The 20999-nt window shown below is 40.9% G+C and overlaps 1 protein-coding gene and 2 pseudogenes across 1 annotated transcript; 1 reads left to right on the top strand and 2 right to left on the bottom strand.

The window, feature by feature from the left end:
* Positions 1-1620: 1620 nt before the first annotated feature.
* LOC133733686 (mechanosensitive ion channel protein 4-like) lies at positions 1621-4419 on the top strand (annotated as a pseudogene).
* A 6473-nt stretch (positions 4420-10892) lies between these two features.
* LOC133728603 (organic cation/carnitine transporter 3-like) lies at positions 10893-12576 on the bottom strand (annotated as a pseudogene).
* Positions 12577-18990: 6414 nt separating this feature from the next.
* On the bottom strand, positions 18991-20999 carry LOC133732456 (organic cation/carnitine transporter 3-like). Its single transcript, XM_062160011.1, has one exon. The coding sequence runs from the start codon at positions 20832-20834 to the stop codon at positions 19266-19268; it is 1569 nt and encodes a 522-aa protein (XP_062015995.1). The 5' UTR covers positions 20835-20999; the 3' UTR covers positions 18991-19265.

The following is a 20999-nucleotide window of genomic DNA, read 5'->3' as shown; positions in this document are numbered from 1 at the left end:
TTACCCACACCAATTATCGTCCTCGAAGCCAAGTCCTGCAAAGTACACCAAGATGGAAAAAAAGTTACCGAGCAATGTAAGTCATCTATAGTTCTTCCAACAGATAAAAGATTGACATCAAATGAAGGCACACACAAAACATCTCGAAAAAAAGCATCATTGATTTTAATTGACTCCTTCATGGAAATATGAGCCTTGGCACCACTAGGCAAAGAAACTGGTGGCAGTGAAGTATTCTTCTGACTACTTGCGAACAACTTTGGTGAGTTAATAATATGATCGGTCGTTCCACTATTGATAATCCACTTATTAGGGGCAACTGGTGACAAAGCAAACTTGGAAGCACAAGCCATGAGAAGATGATGAAAAAGATAATGCAGTCACTACTAGAATAATGTCATTAGACATCGCCACTATTAAATCGGTCAGGATTGCACCTGATGTTAAAAAACATGTTAACATCAGTTTGTGAAAAAACCGATTTCTATTGTTATTATAGACATCAGTCACCAAATAAAACGATGAGAAAAGTTTCGTTCGAAAAATTTTCAAAAACGCGGAGGGACTAAATTTGAAACTTTTGAGAAACGCGGGACCAATAATTTCATTCCCCCACTTAGTATTTTTTCCCTCTGTCTGAAACTATCGAACCCTAATAACTCTCACTTTTCTGAAAACTCTCGAATCTTGTCAACCTCGTTCTCTCTCCAACCTGACCTGCCCCGATTCCCCGACCTCGTTCTCCAACCTGGCCTGAGCTCGTTGTCCGATCCGAGCTGCTCGAGCTCCTTCTCCGACCTGAGCCGCTCGAGCTCCTTCTCCGACTCGAGCCACCTCGAGCTTGTTCTCCGATCTGACCTCGAGCTCCTTCTCCGACCTTACCTCGAGCTCATTCTCCGACATGAGCTTGTCAATCTCCGACATGAACTCCCAACAAGATTTGGTTCTGCAACTCTTAGGATACTTCTTGAAGGCTTACTTGAAGGCTTGAAGGCTGGGTTCAATCGATACTTCGATTTCAGTTTTTGATTTCAGATTCTTGAAGGCTTGAAGGCTGGGTTCGATTTCGGATTTCTGGGTAAGTTACTCACTTTACTTACAGACTTGAGGGTTCGATTTCAGATTTGGATTCCTTGCAACTATACATGTTGAAATAATAATTTGTTTATAATGTAGCCCCCTGCATCATTTTTATAAGCCATGGAAGAGTACGTCAGAGAAGCTCCCCGTGTCTCAATAGTTCGCAAGGAGGTATGAAAATACTCTTCCTGTAAGTTTGGTTATTTTGGGAGAAAACAAGCCAATGTCGTTCCCAATCAGAAAATAGTGGATCAATTCAAGTCAATCATAAATGAGATAAATCCGATCTTTGCTTTTTGACACTAGTGCAGCACTTGTAAAGATTATGCAATGCAATCACATGAATGAGCACACTTATGACATATATAAACTTTAGTGAAGTATCTACCAGTTGATAACAAATCACAGTGTATTGGTTAATGGAGTTATGGATTTTGATTTTATGTTTAATACTGGATTATCTTGTACCTTTTATATTGGCCAACATAAGTTGGGAGGCCTAAATACTTTTCATGTGAACACTGTCGGGGCGACCTTGGATTGAGATAAAAAAATGCAGAGGATGAAGAGGAGAGACTTGCTGATGAGGTTAGGAAGCTACAGAATGCTGGAGCTAATATGCCTCCTGACCTCAGGGCAAGTGCATTTCCTTCTGGGACAACTGGGAAGGCGGTTGGGAATGGCGGCTCTAGTAGAAGTGGGCGGTTGATTGCTGCAAGTGGAGGGCTTGTGGGGAAGAGTGGCATGTTTTCAAAGCCACTTTCCAAGAAGTCAGGGGAGGTTGGGATCACAATTGATCACTTGCATAGGCTCAATCCAAAGAATGTGTCTGCTTGGAATATGAAGAGGCTAATGAATATAGTAAAATATGGGCATCTTACCACACTAGATGAGCAGATTCTGGATTCAACCAAGGATGAGGGTGAGGGTGATACTAAGATCAAAAGTGAAGTTGAGGCAAAGGCTGCCGCGAAAAAGATATTTCGCAATGTGGCTAGGCCTGGCTCCAAGTATGTTTCCATTTATTCCCTTTTGGTTTTGTGTGCATCTATCTGCATTCTTAACTTGGCTTGACTGTGTTATGTTGTTCATATCTGTTTCTTTCATTGATCAAAAGTTGAAAATACCTGCAGCTTCAAAAATTCTACTTTCAGGTTTCAATGTCAATATTTATGAGCACAGAAAATTAAAACATGTTGATGTAATGTTATATTGAAATTTGATTTGTATCTGATCTTTTAACACCCTTACATACTTGCACTTGGATTTTTTGTGTTACACTGTTATGCATCATCTGTTGTTACCATGAACATACTTTAAAACTTAGAATTGCCAGTAAGTGTACATTTGTGCAAGTCTAAAGTTCAAATTATTTCACAGTTTCTGTTCCATGCCAATTTTCTCTAGAACCTTTATGGATAATATAATGTTGATGTTATTCGTTCACCTTTCATGTGAACAAGTTTCTTGGTTGACAACTTCAGCTGACATGGGTATTGCGGAAGGATGCCAAGTTTGGATGGGAGTTTTGGGTGACATTTTTTCATTGAGAATGAGAAAGGAGGAGATGCTCCTTCCTAATCCACAAGGAAATAAACAGAGAAAATAAAAATGACAACAGGATACTACCAGTCAACCAAGAATGACAAAATAGAATATAGCGATATGTTTTCTGCAACCTATAGAAGTCGAATCACAAAATATCTAATTTTTCATTTGATTACATGCATTTTTCTTTTAGCTATATGTTAATGAATTTCCATCTTTTAACCATATTCATTCTATTCATTCTCTGGCAGGCACATCTACCTGGAGGATTTGTTGCGTTTCATGCAAGAAGACGAGGCTTTAAAGACCATGAGTCTCTTTGAAGGGGCCTCTGACAGCAAGAGATCGAATCAGCAAAACTTCCTTGAAAAATTGGGTGGTAAGCATCAACTGGCAAGTTGTCTACTGGACAGAATTGTTAGGTTTTAAGGTTTGGTTATGTTAGATGTAGGCAAGGAAAAAGGAATTGAGTTCATCAACCAAAAACTGAGAAACCTAACAGCATGTAATCATAGGCAACAATTTCTTATATTACTGTAAATAAGAACTCATGAACTCAGAATTTTAAAAGCCCCATCTGTTCAAAACACTGACTAATGGATGGTTGTCCTTTTATTTGTATATTGGTCATTAGATTGTTAATGTGCTCCTCTTATTCTTCCAGGTCAATTGCTTTAGAGAACGGAGAGCACTTGCTTTGACTCTAACTGACACCAAAACAGCGGTGAACAGACTTCGACGCGTGGTGGACGTATTAGTTAGCATTATTATTATAATTATATGGCTGCTTGTGCTGGATATTGTCACCAGAGCCAATATTGTTTATGCAACTTCTCAGCTTGTGATTGTGGCCTTTGTTTTTGGTAACTCATGCAAGACAGTCTTTGAAGCAGTCATATTTCTATTCGTGATGCACCCCTTTGATGTGGGAGATCGATGTGAAATTGAAGGAGTTCAGGTACATTTCCATCTCTGCATGTGTCACATTCTATTAAATTTTGTACATTTTTATTTTTGTGGTCTAAAAATTGTTTTATCAATGTCTCTCAGATGGTTGTAGAGGAGATGAATATCTTAACTACAGTTTTTCTAAGGTATGACAACGTAAAAATCGTGTACCCAAACAGTACCCTTGCAACTAAGCCCATCAATAACTTCTATCGTAGTCCGGACTCAGGAGATGCTGTTGAGTTCTTTTGTTGTGCATTTTCAGGTTTGTGGTCAAATGGTTTGGAGGGTGATCAAGTATTTTCTGAGTTTATGGTTGGTTTTCGTTGTTTTTGTTAGATTAGAATTAGCCTACAAACTTTACAGTAAATTGGAGGACTATGCAATTAGTAATTGGTTTTGTAAATCAGGTGTTTGCTTCATAAATTGGAGGTGTTTTTGGAAATTTATTAGTGGTCATTTAGTTCAGAAATTGGAGGTGTTTTTGTAATTGCAATATTGTATTTTTAGTGATATACAGTGATTGATTTTTGTTATGTTTGTTTTGTCATGAATTGATCATTGATCATTGATTTTTGAATTTTGCAGTTGTACGTGTAGGTTGGTCATGCTGGAATTTTCAGCCACACAGAAGTATTCTCTTGCATCTAATTCAACTTACAATGTGGAAGAGGCTGGTGATCTGTAAGGCAGAAATAGAGGAATGTATAGATTTGATAATGGAAGAATTAGAGAGAGTTTGTAAGAGTTAGTGAAAAAGTTTGTGAACCAGCTTTTATGATATGTAAAACGATAGTATATTTGGCAAACATTATAAGATTGTGACTACTACTCTTATCGTCTAAACCCGCAACATCGCGCGGACGTATTTTCTAGTATGATGTCTAGATATAAAGTTGAAATCAGTTTTAACCATAAAAACTGATGTCTAGTAATACAGATACATCAATTCCAAAATGAAAATCGATGTTACTGAAATATACAGACATCGATTTTTTGTCGAAAACGATATGTTACTGAGTACCAGACATCAGTTCCAAAATGGAAATCGATGTTACTGAAATATACAGACATCGATTTTTTGTCGAAAACGATATGTTACTGAGTACCAGACATCAGTTCCAAAATGGGAACCGATGTCTGTAACAGTATCAGTCATCGGTTCTTAAATCAATAACGATGTTAAAACGCAAACTTGTGTTGTGTAATCTATATTTCTTTAAGCATTAAATACAATAAAATGTGGGTTTAACAATAGTAAAACATGTAAGTTTGTTATCATTTAAACCTATTTACATCGATTTATAATTAGGAACCGATGTCTACACGAATACTAGACATCGGCTAAAAACCGATGTCTGCATTTTTCGGATCTTTCTCATCACCCACAAAGACATCGGTCGGGTTTTTGTTTCTCATCGGTTTTTGGCCGATGTCTGGGGCCATAATTCTAGTAGTGAGTAAGTGGTGCGGCGCAAATAAAATGAGAGCTAGGGTTTTTTAGGCCTGCTCTGATACCATGAAAGAAAAATATTTGAGGTAGAATAATATTCTCATTGACTAAACCGGTGCCTGAAGCGCCTATACATGAGCCTGACCCGGTGCTTGACCCCGCTCCTGAACCCACACCTGAACCCGTACCTGAACCCGCACCTGAACCCATGCTTAACCCTGTGATAGCACAAGCGCCTGAACCCGCGCTCCACCGATCCCAACGTTCCCGTGCGCCTAACACTCGTCTCCGTGATTATGTCTGCTCACAGGTGACTAGAAGATTATATACAAACTAGGTTCTTGTACAACAAGTAAATCCCTGCAAGTTAGGGATACAAGGAATATTACAAATAATCTCCTAATTAAAGATACACATAATTACAATATTAATTACAGAATATTCTTAACATATGCAGCGTAGCACTAGTGAAATCATTTTCAGGCAACATGGCATTGCTTTTGATCGAATGCCATCAGTAACTGCACTGAATGAGCTGATTATGTCAATTGTGTTGTATCACAATGATATTTTGCATTTTCACTGTTGATGGTAACTAAATCAGTTGTACTGTCTTTCTTGACCACATCTCTGGTTCATGGCCACATCTTTCCGGATAAGTGATGGAATTCCTGCAAGTATACAGGGTGGATGTAGTATAGTAATGGAAGAGAAGGGGTTGTCGTTCCCACGAGGATATTAAGTCAATTCACAATATGAAAACCTAAATTAATTAAAACCAAAAACACACAAAACAAGAAGCACAAATCGATTAAGACACGCACAATGACTCAAACTAAGACTATGATTTTCAAGGTTTTGAAAAGAGTTGTTGATAATGGGAAAATAACTTGAAAACAGAAACTTAAAAAGTGAATCTAAATAAATTGAAATTGAAAAGAGTCTATAATGATTGAAAGTAAGAATATGATGATGATGGGCCTAGGGTGTCGGAATCAACCACAAGCAATCTTATCTACGTTTGTAATCTGATCACTAACCAAACTAATGTCACCAGTCGCACTATTACCTGCCCTAGGTTTGTAATCTGGCACACCTGGAATCCATGAATCAGTCCAAATATTCACTGCCACACCATTACCTTCCTGCCAATAGGTACCTTGCCGTAACAAGTCTCTTGTAGAAAATATGCTTCTCCAAGAGTAGGAAGGAGAAGCGTGAGGCTCCACCGTCCAAAAAGAGTCGTCCGGAAAGTACTTAGCTTTAAAAATCCAGGCAACCAAGGACAAAGGGTTGTTTAGCACACGCCAAGCTTGCTTGGCTAACATTGCTGCATTGAATTCAGATAAGCTTCTAAACCCTAAACCACCTTCTTCTTTAGGGTTGCATAAAGCCTTCCAATGGATTTTTCTTTTATCAAGCGTGCTCCCCCACCAAAATCTGGCACACATCTGCTCCAAATCTTCACAAAAGTTCTTTGTTAGTTGGAACACACTCATGGCATAAGTTGGTAAAGCCTGAGCCACCGCCTTGATCAATATGTCACGTCCTGCACCACTCAACAACTTCCCTTGCCAATTTGCAACCTTCTTTGCTAAATTCTCCTTGATATACTGGAACGTAGCCGTCTTTTTCCTACCAACATAAGTAGGTAGTCCTAAGTACTTTTCATGTGATTCAACAATCTTCACACCCAACAAATCTGAAATCTCCTCCTACATATAATCGGAAACATTTTTGCTAAAAACCACTGAGCTTTTATCAAAATTAACCAACTGTCCAGAAGCTCTCCCATATGTTTCTATGACATCTTGTATCTGGTAACATGACTCCAATGAGGCAGAAGCATAAAGCATGCTATCGTCTGCGAATAACAAGTGACTTACTGAAGGTGCTTCACTACAAATTTCAATCCCAGAAAGCAAACCTGCATTTTGTTTCTGTTGAAGTAAAGCAGAGAAGCCTTCTGCACCAATGAGAAATAAATAAGGAGATAAAGGGTCTCCCTGTCTCAACCCTCTTCTAGGAACCACTAAACCACGAGGCTTACCCCGCACCAAGAATGAATACCTTACGGAACAGACACATTGCATCACCATGTCAATCCACACATCTGCAAACCCAAATCTCTCCATTACCCTTCTAAGAAAGACCCATTCCATTCTATTGTAAGCTTTACTCAAATCCAGTTTCAAAGCCATAAAACCTTCATAACCATCCCTTTTATTGTGAACAAAATGAGCCAATTCATTTGCTACAAGGGTATTATCAGTTATCAATCTGCCAGGTACAAAAGCACTTTGGAAAGGTGAAATCACCTCTGGCAAAATCCTTTTCAACCTATTAGCAATGACTTTCGAACATATCTTATAAATAACATTGCACAATGCTATAGGCCTCAAGTCAGACATGTGCTCCGGATTGGTAACCTTTGGTATAAGACAGATATGGGAGAAATTAATTTGTCTAAGAAGTTGACCTGAGTGTAAAAAACTCTGAACTGCCTCAGTAACCTCATCACCAATAGTATCCCAATAATACTGAAAGAAAAGTGGAGGCATGCCATCTGGGCCTGGGGATTTAGTAGGATACATCTGAAAAAGAGCACACCTTACTTCCTCCAAGGAGTATTCTGCACATAGCTGGTCATTCATAGATTGAGAAACACACGGCTGAATTGCCTCAAGTGTAGAAGCCATAGCCTTCATATCAATATCAGAAGTCGTGAACATATTAGTGAAGTAGGATGTCACCACACGTTCCACACCTTCATCATCCTCGCATCATTCCCCTGCCTCATCAAACAACCCAGTCAAAGTGTTCTTCCTCCGTCTGTTTGTCGCTTTTCTATGAAAGTAACCAGTATTCCGGTCACCTTCCTTCAACCACGCAACTTTGGAACGTTGCTTCCAGAACAGTTCCTCCTGAGACAACAAAGCTTGTAATCTTGCCATTAATTGTTTCTTTTCAGTCAAAACAACTTCAGACAAAGTTACATCAATAAGTTCATCTAACCTTGCCCTAATACCCAACATCTGTATCTGCCTCCCTTTAAAAGTTTCCTTCTGCCATTTGTCTAACTCCATTCGAGTATGAGCAATCTTTTGGGAAACTTGATACATTGGATGCCCAGATACATCAGTCTTCCAAGCTTCTGTAACAATCCCATCACATTCCCCATGTTGCAACCAGTACGCCTCGAATTTAAATCGATAGTGTCTTGATCTTTTAGGCAGCGGAGCCGTGCTAGCATGCAGAAGAATTGGGACGTGATCTGAGTCACTGGGTGGAAGGTGTTGCAACCGAGCAAAATCAAAAATGTCAAACCATGATGGCGTGCAGACTGCTCTATCCAAACGGAGTTGAGTTTCTGAATTCCACCAAGTCGACTGCGGCCCTTGAAAACCTAGGTCAAGTAGATCGCTATAACCAAGGGCTTCTCTGAAGCCTCTCATTTGACTTTCTGCCCTTGCAGGACCATCCTTCTTCTCTCCATTGTTTAGGATTTCATTGAAATCACCAATTACAACCCATGGTAACGAGTCAAGATCATATAGGTCACGTAGCAGCTGCCAAGAACGGTCCCTTTCTGACGTTCTAGCATACCCGTAAAATCCCATAAGACGCCACCTAGGGTTTCCAGACCCACTATCGATCACAATTTCAATATGATGTTGAGAGAACGTACCAACTTGAGCCTTCACGTCCTCGTTCCAAAACATACCCAGCCCTCCAGATTGACCCTCACTCAAAACTTCCTTTGAATTCGAAAATCCTAACGCCAATTGTAGAGCTTTGAAGTCAGCAAGACGACTAATCTTGGTCTCGCATAAGAAGATGATTTGAGGCTTGTTTTGGGATATGAGATCCTTCAAAGCCCTAGTTGTTGTGTCGTTGCAAATCCCTCTGCAATTCCAACTAAGTATGTCCATATCCATGGTAGAATGAATCTTGCTTTCTAGAACCCTAGAAAGTAAACCCTAGCAGAGAGGCTAGGTCAAAAAAAGCAATAATAGTTAAGCATGCACGTAATTAAACATTTCCACTCCTTGAAATGAAAAATAATGGAGTAATTCCATGCCATCATCTACTCCCCTAATAGATGCTTTCCTGGAAAGATATTATTTCTACGGTCCCCTATTAGAAACTAAATTAGTACTCGAGATAAAATTAGTTCTTACAATCCTAATATTTCTCCTTACTGTCCTTTTTGTCATTGTGATGTAGAAAATATGGATCACTTATTTAGAAGATGTCATTTTGCTATTCAAGTTTGGTCTCAACATCAGTCTTATAATCCTCTTAATTGGAATGGTTATCTCATAGATTGGTTAGTTCATCTTCATCATAGTAAGCTTCATGATGAGATTCTTGGTCAGATTCTTATGATTTTCTGGTCAATCTGGAACTCTAGGAATCAGGTTGTTTTTCAACAAAAGAATGCTAACCCAGTTGATTGCTGGTTTGAAGCTTTTCGTTTAGGTGGCTCTTATTATAAGGCTAATAAACGTACTAAAGTAAATCATCCTTCTATTAATCGTTTGATTAGATGGATCCCTCCTAATGATAACTTTCATAAGCTAAACTTTGATGGTTCAGTTAGAAATGGGAAAGCTTCGATCCACTGGATTTGTTATCCGCAATTCTACAAGAAATCCATTAATTGCAGCTTCCAGGACGATAGGCGCGCTCTGGGGGTACCCTTATAACTGAAGCTATTGCCTTAAGAGACGGCCTTCATACTTGGGAGGCTCTACTCTCTCCAATCATATTTTAGCCAAAAAAAAAAAAAAAGATGGACTTCATACAGCTCTGTTACAGGGTGTCACTCATATCATTGCAGAAGGGGATTCCAAGATTCTCATTGACTGCGTTAAGGGCAAAGCAAATATCCTCCGTAAAATTTTAATTCGAGATTTCAACATCTAGCTCAACAATTTCAAGATATTATCTTTAGACATATTTTTAGAGAAGCAAATTTAGCTATAATTGGTCAAATCCTAGAGTTTGGTTTTACTCTCTTCCCCTTTTTGTGTGTCCAGCGTTTCATTTGAATTAGCTGGAAGAAGGTGTTTGTCATGGTTTTTCTTTCTCGTTGTAAGTCTTTTTGCCAATCAAAAAAAAAAAATTGCTGGATATGAAACTTGTGATAAGATCAATATTGCATATTATCCATAATTTTAAGAAACAACAAAAGCGCCACTTCATCTCATTTAATGTTGTTAATGTTTGTATATATACGTGCTATTGTTTCATTCTCTTACACAACTTCTATTCAATGACACTGGACAAATTCTTTAATTTTTTTTTGAGGAGTGGTTCAATAATGTCGGTGCATGGTTAGCTAAGATTCGTCTTAATTACTTTGTAGTTTGTAGATAATAACACTGTACTACCCATGCAGAATCTTTATAAAAAGGATTAGTTTTGGATATTTGGTATTAGTTATTAATTAAGAACACAAGATTGGAAAGAAAATCCTCATACCAATAATTTTTCTATTTTGGGTGTGCACTCCGTCCGTGAACCAATTTGAACACAATCCAATTCGAAAAATACTCGTTTGCGTACATGACTCTGGTGGCATACTATCCGAGCTCCAGAGAACCTCGTTAACGGAGCCGATAGAACTGCAGTTCTTCCAAACTGGCCAAACAAACATTAATAGAATAACTTCATCAAAAAAAAAAAAAACATTAATAGAATAACACAAACTTATACGTATTTATTAACACAGTTCTAGTTTCTCATTACAAAAATTCATGTAGATGAAAAACAAAGCTCTGAATGACACATATGAAGCACTAGAAATTCCTAATGATAAAATAATCCTACTCACTCACACTTGTACTTACACTATTATCACTAAACAAATCCACCATACAAAAATTCAACCTTAATTGACCAGGGCGAGCAGCCTTACAAGACAAACTAGGCAACTAGCTAGTGATCCTGAATCATCGGACATATATTCTAGACGACAAGCGGAACCGCATTGCAATTAGCTGTCTCTTTGTGCTCTTCCTCATCCATTGTATCACAAATCCCTCTCCCTCTCGTCTCCGGCAAACAAACAACAAACAACCCACAAACCCCCACCACAACCCCATACGACAGAACCCCGCCGTTTGCCCTCCCCGCCGCCGCCAGCATCGGGCTGAAAACTCCTCCCAACACCACCGCCTGCCTCACCATGCATCAAGAGAGCCGAGTTCCTCACGCACGTTGGGAACAGCTCAATCGTGAATATAAGCAACACATTAAAGGCTGAACAAGCACTAAAGAAAGACACAAGCTCTAACCCGATTTGTAACTCTGCCCAAGGATTAAAACGTTTTAGCACCAAGAGGGGCTTGTAGCCCCACTGAGAAAAGTGAAAACCAGGAGCGAGCTTCTCCTGTTCAGTTTCCCATTTAGGAAAAAAGCGACTAAAGGAGCAGGTAGCTCGGACAAGGCGTTTAACGTCATAACGTGACACTCAAGTAAAGGTTTAAGTTCAAGCTCCCCAAAGCTAACGGCATGCCGTAGTACACCATTCCAATTCCAAACCCGGTTCCCATAACCGCGGAGAGTCTCCGGAAAGCCCATCTTCTCTTTATCAAAACCCCGATTGCAGAGTAGAGATCCACATTACAAGTCTCTTGCTCGAACGACAAGCTCGAGAAGCTCATGGTTATGCTTGGTGAAATACATTTTAGGGTTGAGATGGCGTCTTCTTTGCGCCCCCGGACGAATAGCCACCGGGGCGATTCTCGGACCAGGAAATGGACGAGAATGGAGTAAAAGAGAGAAGGAATTGAAGTCCAGAAGTAGAGTGTTCTCCATGAGTGGCTTTGATGGGTGTAAGCTATAGCTGGTAGGGAGAGAAACCCTAATGTAAAGCAAAAGAAACCTACTTCACCCACCTGGCCACGCCACCGCTTGCCTACCAGCTCGGTGGACAAGACTAGCGCTAACTTACGTGCCGATGGTGGAGCGGCCGAAGCCGGTGACGAATCTCAAGAAGGAATAGATCCATATGTTGGTGGAGAAGGCGGTGAGGAGGGTGGTGAAAGACATCATGAGACACGAGAGGAAGAGCATCTTTTTCCGGCCGAGTGAGGAATCGGCGAGTGTGGAGAGGACGAGTCCTCCGATCAAGCACCCATGAAGAAGGAGGAGGCCGGCAGGCCGGCGACGACCGACCCGGAACACTGGAGGGCCCATTCGGAGATTACAGAGGTGTGTTTGGGACGATCCCAGTCCCATTTGGACTCGGGAAGTTGGCAAATGTTTGAGAATGATGAGTTGCATGAGCTCGGGATGTCAGTGAGCTGTTGAGTGCAGTGCCACGCGGGCTCGGCTTCTGTGAAGACGGTGATGAAGGTTTGCTGGGCGTCGAAGAACCACGCAAAAGAGACGAGGATGGCTTGGAGGAACTGTGCCCACCCGAAATCTCCGATGCAAAGTTCGATGGCGGAGTCGAGGGAGGGAAGGTGTTTTTGTAGCAGAGGGGGTTCTGACTCGGCTGAGTTGGATTCGGAGAGAAGAGGGGTTGAATCGCCCATTTGCTTTCAGAATCAAAGAACGAGCTAGCTAAATTAAGGTTTTTATGGAATGAGTGAATATATTATCCTGATGAAGGTTTATATAGGAGGATTTCAACGGCATGGTCAACTCAAGGTATAGAGATCTATCATCTATGTACTATGGCTCTGTTTTCGGTCCTTTTTTCTTCTTCTTCTTTTGTGCAGATGGGAGAAAATAATAGTACTTTTAAGAAAGCAAGAGCGAGCATATCTTCACCAAGGCACTTCCAAGATCGATCTAGACTTGAATTACTACGAGATTGCTCAGAGTATCATCAATGTGCATTAAGGAGGAGTGTTGAAAGTTAATAAATTTACTTAATTATAAGAAGATGTAGAGTTTAGTCTAAAGTTAATAATAGGAGTATGAAGTACAAATATGTTATTTAGTCTACATCTTCTTATAATAGGAGTGTTGCAAACGGTTATAAAGTTTTTACTTATAAATACTAATTTAAATTAGTAAAAATAAAATTTAAGTTATCAAAAAACAAAACATAAAGTGTGGATTATAAAATGAGTAGTGTGAATTTCACTCCTTTTTTTTTATTAATCAAAATATGTAATTAATATTATCCAACCGTGTATTTATGTTGGTGCAAGTACACGTCAGTGTACTAAATACTCTCTATTATAAGAAGATGTAGAGTTTAGTCTAAAGTCAATAATCACGTATCTTTCACTCTCCGGTTTTCGTGTGAAATTAGACGGCCTTCGCTCTAGACTTCTTTAGATTGATGTAGATTATTTTAGATGATCAATGTGCATAACTTTCAACACTCCTCCTTAATGCACATTGATGATACTCCGAGCAATCTCGTAGTAATTCAAGTCTTGATCTTGGAAGTGCCTTGGTGAAGATATGCTCGCTCTTGCTTTCTTTTTCCATAGCCTTCCTGCGGCTTTCTTCTTCCATGGCCTTTCTCCGGCTTTCTTCTTCATTGGTGCTTCACAACTTTTTGGTTGTGGAGGATTTGAACTTCCTTCTATATTTGGACGTGGTCGAGTCCTCGGCTGCTGTTTCTTAAGGTCAATATTTTTCTTCTTGACCCTGTCAGTTTGGTAGCTTCTGAATAACTGATCATGCAGCTTACAAATGTGGTCACTACGTATCTTTATGGGGATCTAGATACGGAATATACATGAAGGTTCATGGTGGACTTCATTTACCCAAGTCAAGTGGCTCTAGACCACGAAGCGCGTTCACAATAAGGTTGAAACGCTCACTAAAGTGACTGCTTGATTGGGAAGGGATATGCCCGCGCGTTTCCATAACAAGTTTCGGATTCTATCGCGGTTCATGTTGGACATGATCTTCATTGGAAGCCCTTAAAGAGTTAAGGGAAACCACTGAACACTTGAAATCCGAGTTTGAAATGAAGGATTTTGGGAGAACACGATTATGTCTCAGTTTGGAACTTGAGCATCGTGTTGATAGATGCTTAGGCATTTTGACAATGTCAAATCTTCAAGCACCCCCATGATCGTCCGTAGTCTTGATCTTGAAAAGGATCATCTTTGTCTGAAGGATGATGACGAAGATGTGTTGGAGGCAGAATGCCTTACTTGAGTACAATAGGCGCATTATTATACTTAGCTCAATGCACAAGACCGGACATCTCATATGTTGTGAACTTGTTAGCTAATTATAGCTCTGCGCCAACGCGACACTATTGGATTGTGTAAAAGATATCTTTCGGTACTTGAGATGTACGATTGATATGGGCTTGTTCTATCCCTACAGAGAGACCATGGATTCAGACTCATCCTACACCAGGAACGCTGTCAACACTGGCCTGCGTACTCTATCCCCATCCCAAAACGATAAGTGTTTTGGAAGGTTTTGCTGAAGTTGGGTATTTCTCTGACCCATACAAAGATCATTCCCAAATTGGTTAAGTGTTCAACATGGGTAAAGATCGTGATATCTTGGAGGTCTACAGAACAGACCCTAGTCTCTATATCTTCGAACAATGCAGAGATTATTGCTCTTCACGAAGTGGTTTGTGAATGTATATGGATTGGATTCATAATTATGCAATGTTCAAACAATTGTGGTTTGAAGTCTACCATCGATGAGCCTACAAGCATTTAGAATAATGCTGCTTGTTTTGAACAAATGAAGCTAGGCTACATCAAAAGCGACAACACCAAGCATAATCAGCAACAACAGACTCTCCTCAAGATCAAAGTGAACTAGATTCGATCTTAGGACAGTGTGGCAGACTTGCTCACTAAGTCATTGCCTAAATTCCACTTTCGAGAAACATGTTGGTAGCATCGTTTGCGGAAGTTATCCGAACTCTCATGACCGTTGTCATAGGGGGAGATGCAGACATCAGGGGAATATGTCTACATGTATGGTCTTGAAACGTGAAGGGTGTGTTGTGCTCTTTTTCCCCTTCGACCGAGGTTATTTTTGTCCCACAGAGTTTTTGTTACTCGGCAAGGTTTTTAATGAGGCAACGAGAGGAGCACCACGTTTGGGCGACACAAGGAGGAGTGTTCAAGTAAATCCAGAATATGTGTCTGGCCCAAACTCTTGGTTACTTGACCTAGTTGTAATAGGGTTTTGAATTAGAGATATTTTTAGAGATATTCATAGATATCCGATTAATTGTACAATTATCTTTCCTTCTACATCTCTGATTCTATGCCTTGTAATCCTCTATAAAAAGAGATCCATATTATCAATGAAAGCACGACTCAATTCTCTCCCAATTTTGGTTTTCCTTAAACATTCTTCTCTTTTTTATTCCCTTTTTTATTCCTTTTCTTCCTACTTGTCCAAGCTCTCTCAAACCCTCTCACAAGTTTTCTTCTTCTCATCGATCGAATCAGTAGTCATGTTGGGAGTGTTCAGCAGAGCGATCATGTCTCTTCTCGATGAGCAGAGCGATCATGTCTCTTCTCGATGAGCTCGTCGCCGCTAGCAGCCATACTCCGTCACTGAAGATCACGGCGAATGCGCTGTCAACCGCTTTTGGGCTTTTCCAATTCCATAACTTTTTTGTCAAATTCCGAGGGAGAGGGGCTTTTCTGATATGGGGGCGTCACTCTCGAACTTGACGGAAGGGGCGACTGGGTCGGGTTTGGGTCCGAGTCTGAGCATGATTTCCTGTGTGGCCTGTGTTTTCATGTACCTGACTCCGCCTGCGATTTGCAACCTCTCTAGGCTTAACCGGGCGTTTCGCGGCGCCGCTTCGTCCGATGCTATTTGGGAAATGAAACTGCCCATTAATTATCATGATCTGCTTGATTTGATGCCTTCGAAGAGGTACCAAAGCTTGTCGAAGAAGGATATCTTTGCTCTGCTCTCTCCCTGTGCCTTATGACGATGGCAATAAGGCAGGGCTCTTGGTTTTCAGATAGGGAATTAGGTTTTGGACCGTGTTCGACCACCGTGGGGTCACTGTTTGCAGCGGCAGTAAGGGGTGGTGCAGGTCATTCCTGGGTTTGATTTCTGTTTCGGATTTGTATTAACTTTTGAATTTTGGTGCTGGCAATGTATTCCCAAATCTTGGTGGTTGGGCTCGGAGAGAGCACTCGGTGGTTGTTATGGTGGTTTGGGTGTGAAGAAGAAAAAGGTAGGAAAAAAAAGAAAAAAAAAGTAAGGGAGAAAGATAGGGCTATATTGGATATTTCACTATTACCGAGCTAAGGTGGCGTGGAATGGATTGTCACTTCAGCAAGTTAACAACAAAACATTTTAACGGAGTGGACCTATTGAAGGAAAATTGAGAGACATTGGATTTTTTGGATGAAATTGGAATGTTAGGAACTGTAATGATGTTAGAGACAATGTATAGGGACTATACAAATGTTGCCCATTTTGAATTATATGATGTGTGCTTATATATTTAGTTAGTGTTCACAATTAGGGTGTGACAAGGATATTATGTTTGTCAAACTTTTATTTTACATCTAGTTCAACTAAACTTACACATTCAAAAGGATTCTGTTTTCTCTCTAGTTGAAACCCTACCCTAGGGTTTCGTGCATATTGGCGGCGGCGTTTGACCACGGTTCGCTTGGTCTTGGCCCGCCGAGGTTGTTCTCTAGGCGACCTCATCGGTGCGTGGAGCGAGAGTTGCTAGGTTGCTTTCGCTGTTGTTTCGCCGGCGAAGATTGCGAATTTGGGTTCGTCAGATAGCTCGCCGGTGCGGGTAGAGCGCGGAGGTGTGGTCGTTTCGGTGGCTGCGCCGTCTGTGCGGCAAGAGGATCGGGACCAGGTCGAAGGCTGGGTGTTGACTGCAGGTTGAAGGCTGGGAGTGGATCGTTCTTGATTCTGCCTGGGTGTTGACTGCAGGACTTGGATAGTCGGCGGTCTCTGCTCGGACTCTTTCTGCCGGATCTGATGGTGCTGTGGACCGGGCGACCGCCGGAGGGACGACACGCGGCAGCAGCAGCCTGGGCTGTTGTCCTTTTTGCTCGGGCTTGGGCCTGGGTTCTTGGGCCTGGGTCTAACCTTGGGCTGATGGGCTCCATGCTGTGGGCCAGTAGGGAGGGTGCCTTGACACCCTCATTCATTACCTAGTGCTTGGGCAGACCTAGACCGAGAGCTGGACCTCCTTGGGCGATGTTGGGCCTTTATGGTCTCTAAAGTGCCAGTCATAACTTAGATCATGGTTCTCCGGAATTGGTAATTATCTTGAGTTGGACTGGAGAAAGTGGCTTATAGATGAGGAATTGGCTCCTATTTGTTTGCTGGGAAGTAGTTTTCTATTTCGTACCACAATTGCGTGATTGGCGGGATGGTTGGCTAGAAGATGATTTTGCCTCAGAAGACACGGAGTTGTTCTTTGTTTATGAGTCCGCTTTAAAAGTAGGCTCCATTTGACCTGTAATGAGTTTGCAGTACTTAGATAGGAGTTTGGTTGTTACCCCGCCATTTTTCTGTCTTGTAAGGGTATGTAGACTCTGGCTTTTTAGCTGGTCATCTATGAAATGAACCTTCTATTTCAAAAAAAAAAACTTACACATTCAAAACAAGTTATCACATTCATTTTACACCATTCACATACAATTAACTTAATCAAAGCTACAACATCATTGACAAAAATTTTGTTCACAAACTTGTATTAAAGTCGCATATGGAGTTATTAATTACCTCTACCATTACACAAAAAAAATGACTTATCACAATGACAACAAATTTATTGTCACATCAAAATATAAAAAAATTAGAGCGAATACAATTGAGCGATATGCAAAGAGTTGGAAGTTCCTTTCATTTGATTACAACTTATTGTATTTAGCTAGTTAGAAGGATATGCAAGGAACACATAAAGGCTTTGCATTTAGTCTGCCAAATATTGTCAAAGGTTTTGCCTATAGTTTTGATTTCCCTGAAAGTGATTGAGCGGGATCTTTATTGGCCCTCCCTGCATTTGCTCCAATTCCATTGTTTTGTACTTTCTCTATCTCGATGTATAACAAATATCCTATCACTACAAAATTTTCTTCAGCATGATCATTTAAGGGTTTGAAATCATTAAAGCTCTCTAGGTTTTAACGATCGTAAAAGTTATACCATAAACCTCAAGTGACCGAACACGTACACATCAAAGTAATAATAACTCATTAGACATGAACTTGGAATCCTTGCTAGTGAAGTAGTGAACAGGAAGGCCAGCTCGTAAATACAAAAACTTCTTAGATAGAAAGAAGAGAACAAACTTCTATCCTCTTAGATATTGTTTTCGAGAATATTCAAATAAGATGCGAAAATGTCACTACATACATAACAACTAATTTACGTAATTAAACATTTGCACTCCTTGAAATGAAAAATTAATGGAGTAATTCCATCACGTACGTTGTTATCATCTACTCACCTAATAGATGCTCTTCTGGAAAGATATTATATCTAGAATCCAACTTGCTGGATACGAAACTTGTGATAGGATCAATATTGCATAGTAGCCATAATTTTAAGAAACAACAAAAGGGCCACTTCATCTCATTTAGTGTTGTTACTGTTTGTATATATATGTGCTTTTGTCTCATTCTCTTACACAACTTCTATTCAATGACACTGGACCAAAAAAAAAAAATTGAGGTCTTGGAGTGGTTCAATAATGTCGGTGCATGGTTAGCTAAGATTCATCTTACTTTGTAGCTTGTAGTTAATAACACACTGTACTACCAATGCAGAATCTTTATAAAAAGGATTAGTTTTGGATATTTGGTATTAATTATTAATTAAGAACACAAAATTGAAAAGAAAATCCTCATACCAATAATATTTCTCTTTTGAGTGTGTACTCCGTTTCTCCGTCCGTGAACCAATTTGAACACAATCCTATTCGATAAATACTCGTTTTGCGTACATGACTCTGGAAGAAAGCCTTTAGAACTGCAGTTCTTCCAAACTGACCAAACAAACATTAATAGAACAACACAAACTTATAAGTATTTATTAGCACAGTTCTAGTTTCTCATTAAAAAGATTCATGTAGATGAAAAACAAAGCTCTTAGTGACATATATGAAGTACTAGAAATTCCTAATGATAAAATAATCCTATTCACACTCACTTGCACTTACACTTTATTATCACTAAACAAATCCACCATACAAAAATTCAACCTTAATTGACCGGGGCGAGCAGCCGTACAAGACAAACTAGGCAACTAGCTAGTGATCCTGAATCATCGAACATATATTCTAGACGACAAGCGGAACCGCATTGCAATTAGCTGTCTCTTTGTGCTCTTCCTCATCCATTGTATCACAAATCCCTCTCCCTCTCGTCTCCGGCAAACAAACAACAAACAACCCACAAACCCCCACCACAACCCCAAACACCCCATACGACAGAACCCCGCCGTTTGCCCTCCCTGCCGCTGCCAGCATCGGGCTGAAAACTCCTCCCAACACCACCGCCTGCCTCGCCATCGAGAGAGCCGAGTTCCTCACGCACGTTGGGAAGAGCTCAATTGTGAATATAAGCAACACATTCAAGGCTGAACAACCACTAAAGAAAGACACAAGCTCTAACCCGATTTGTAACTCTGCCCACCGATTAAAACCTTTTAGCACCGAGAGAATGCTACAAGCTCCACTGAGAAAAGTGAAAAACAGTAGCGAGCTTCTCCTGTTCAGTTTCCCAATTAGGAAAAAAGCGACTAAAGAAGCAGGTAGCTCGGACAAGGCATTAAACGTGACACTCAAGTAAAGGTTGAAGTCCAAGCTCCCCAAAGCTAACGGCATGCCGTAGTACACCATTCCGATTCCAAATCCCGTTCCCATGACCGCGCAGAGTCTCCGAAAAGCCCATTTTCTCTTTACCAAAATCCCGATTGCAGAGTAGAGATCCACATTCCAAGTCTCTTGCTCGAACGACAAGCTTGAGAAGCTAATGGTTATGCTTCGTGAAATGCATTTTAGGGTTGAGATGGCGTCTTCTTTGCGGCCCCGGACGAATAGCCACCGGGGCGATTCTCGGACCAGGAAATGGACGAGAATGGAGTAAAAGAGAGTAGGAATTGAAGTCCAGAAGTAGAGTGTTCTCCATGAGTGGCTTTGATGGGTGTAAGCTATAGCTGGTAGGGAGAGAAACCCTAATGTGAAGCAAAAGAAACCTACCACACCCACCTGGCCACGCCACCGTTTGCCTACCAGCTCGGTGGACAAGACTAGTGCTGACGTGCCGATGGTGGCGCGGGCGAAGCCGGTGACGAATCTCAAGAAGGAATAGATCCATATGTTGGTGGAAAAAGCGGTGAGGAGGGTGGAGAAAGACATCATGAGACACGAGAGGAAGAGCATCTTTTTCCGGCCGAGTGATGAATCGGCGAGTGTGGAGAGGGCGAGTCCTCCGATCAAGCACCCCATGAAGAAGGAGGAGGCCGGCAGGCCGGTGACGACCGACCCGGAACACTCGAGGGCCCATTCGGAGATTACAGAGGTGTGTTTGGGCCGATCCCAGTCCCATGAGGACTTGGGAAGTTGGCAAATATTTGAGAATGATGAGTTGCATGAGCTGGGGTTGTCAGTGAGCTGTTGAGTACAGTGCCACGCAGGCTCGGCGTCTGTGAAGACGGTGATGAAGGTTTGCTGGGCGTCGAAGAACCATGAAAAAGAGACGAGGATGGCTTGGAGGAACTGTGCCCACCCGAAATCTCCGATGCAAAGTTCGATGGTGGAGTCGAGGGAGGGAAGGTGTTTTTGTAGCAGAGGGGGTTCTGACTCGGCTGAGTTGGATTCGGAGAGAAGAGGGGTTGAATCGCCCATTTGGTTTCAGAACCAAAGAACGAGCTAAATTAAGGTTTTTTTTTTTTTTTTGAAAAGCTAAATTAAGGTTTTTATGGAATGAGTGAATATATTATCCTGATGAAGGTTTATATAGGAGGATTTCAACGGCGTGGTCAAAACTCAAGGTATAGTCAAGATCTATCA

Source organism: Rosa rugosa, chromosome 2 (genome assembly GCF_958449725.1).
Source record: "Rosa rugosa chromosome 2, drRosRugo1.1, whole genome shotgun sequence".
Taxonomy (NCBI): Eukaryota; Viridiplantae; Streptophyta; class Magnoliopsida; order Rosales; family Rosaceae; genus Rosa; species Rosa rugosa.
This window is presented reverse-complemented; position numbering and strand designations above follow the sequence as displayed.

Bases quoted from the DNA above. Each gene is read 5' to 3' on its own strand.
- LOC133732456 (XM_062160011.1), bottom strand. From the start codon at position 20,834: ATGGGCGATTCAACCCCTCTTCTCTCCGAATCCAACTCAGCCGAGTCA.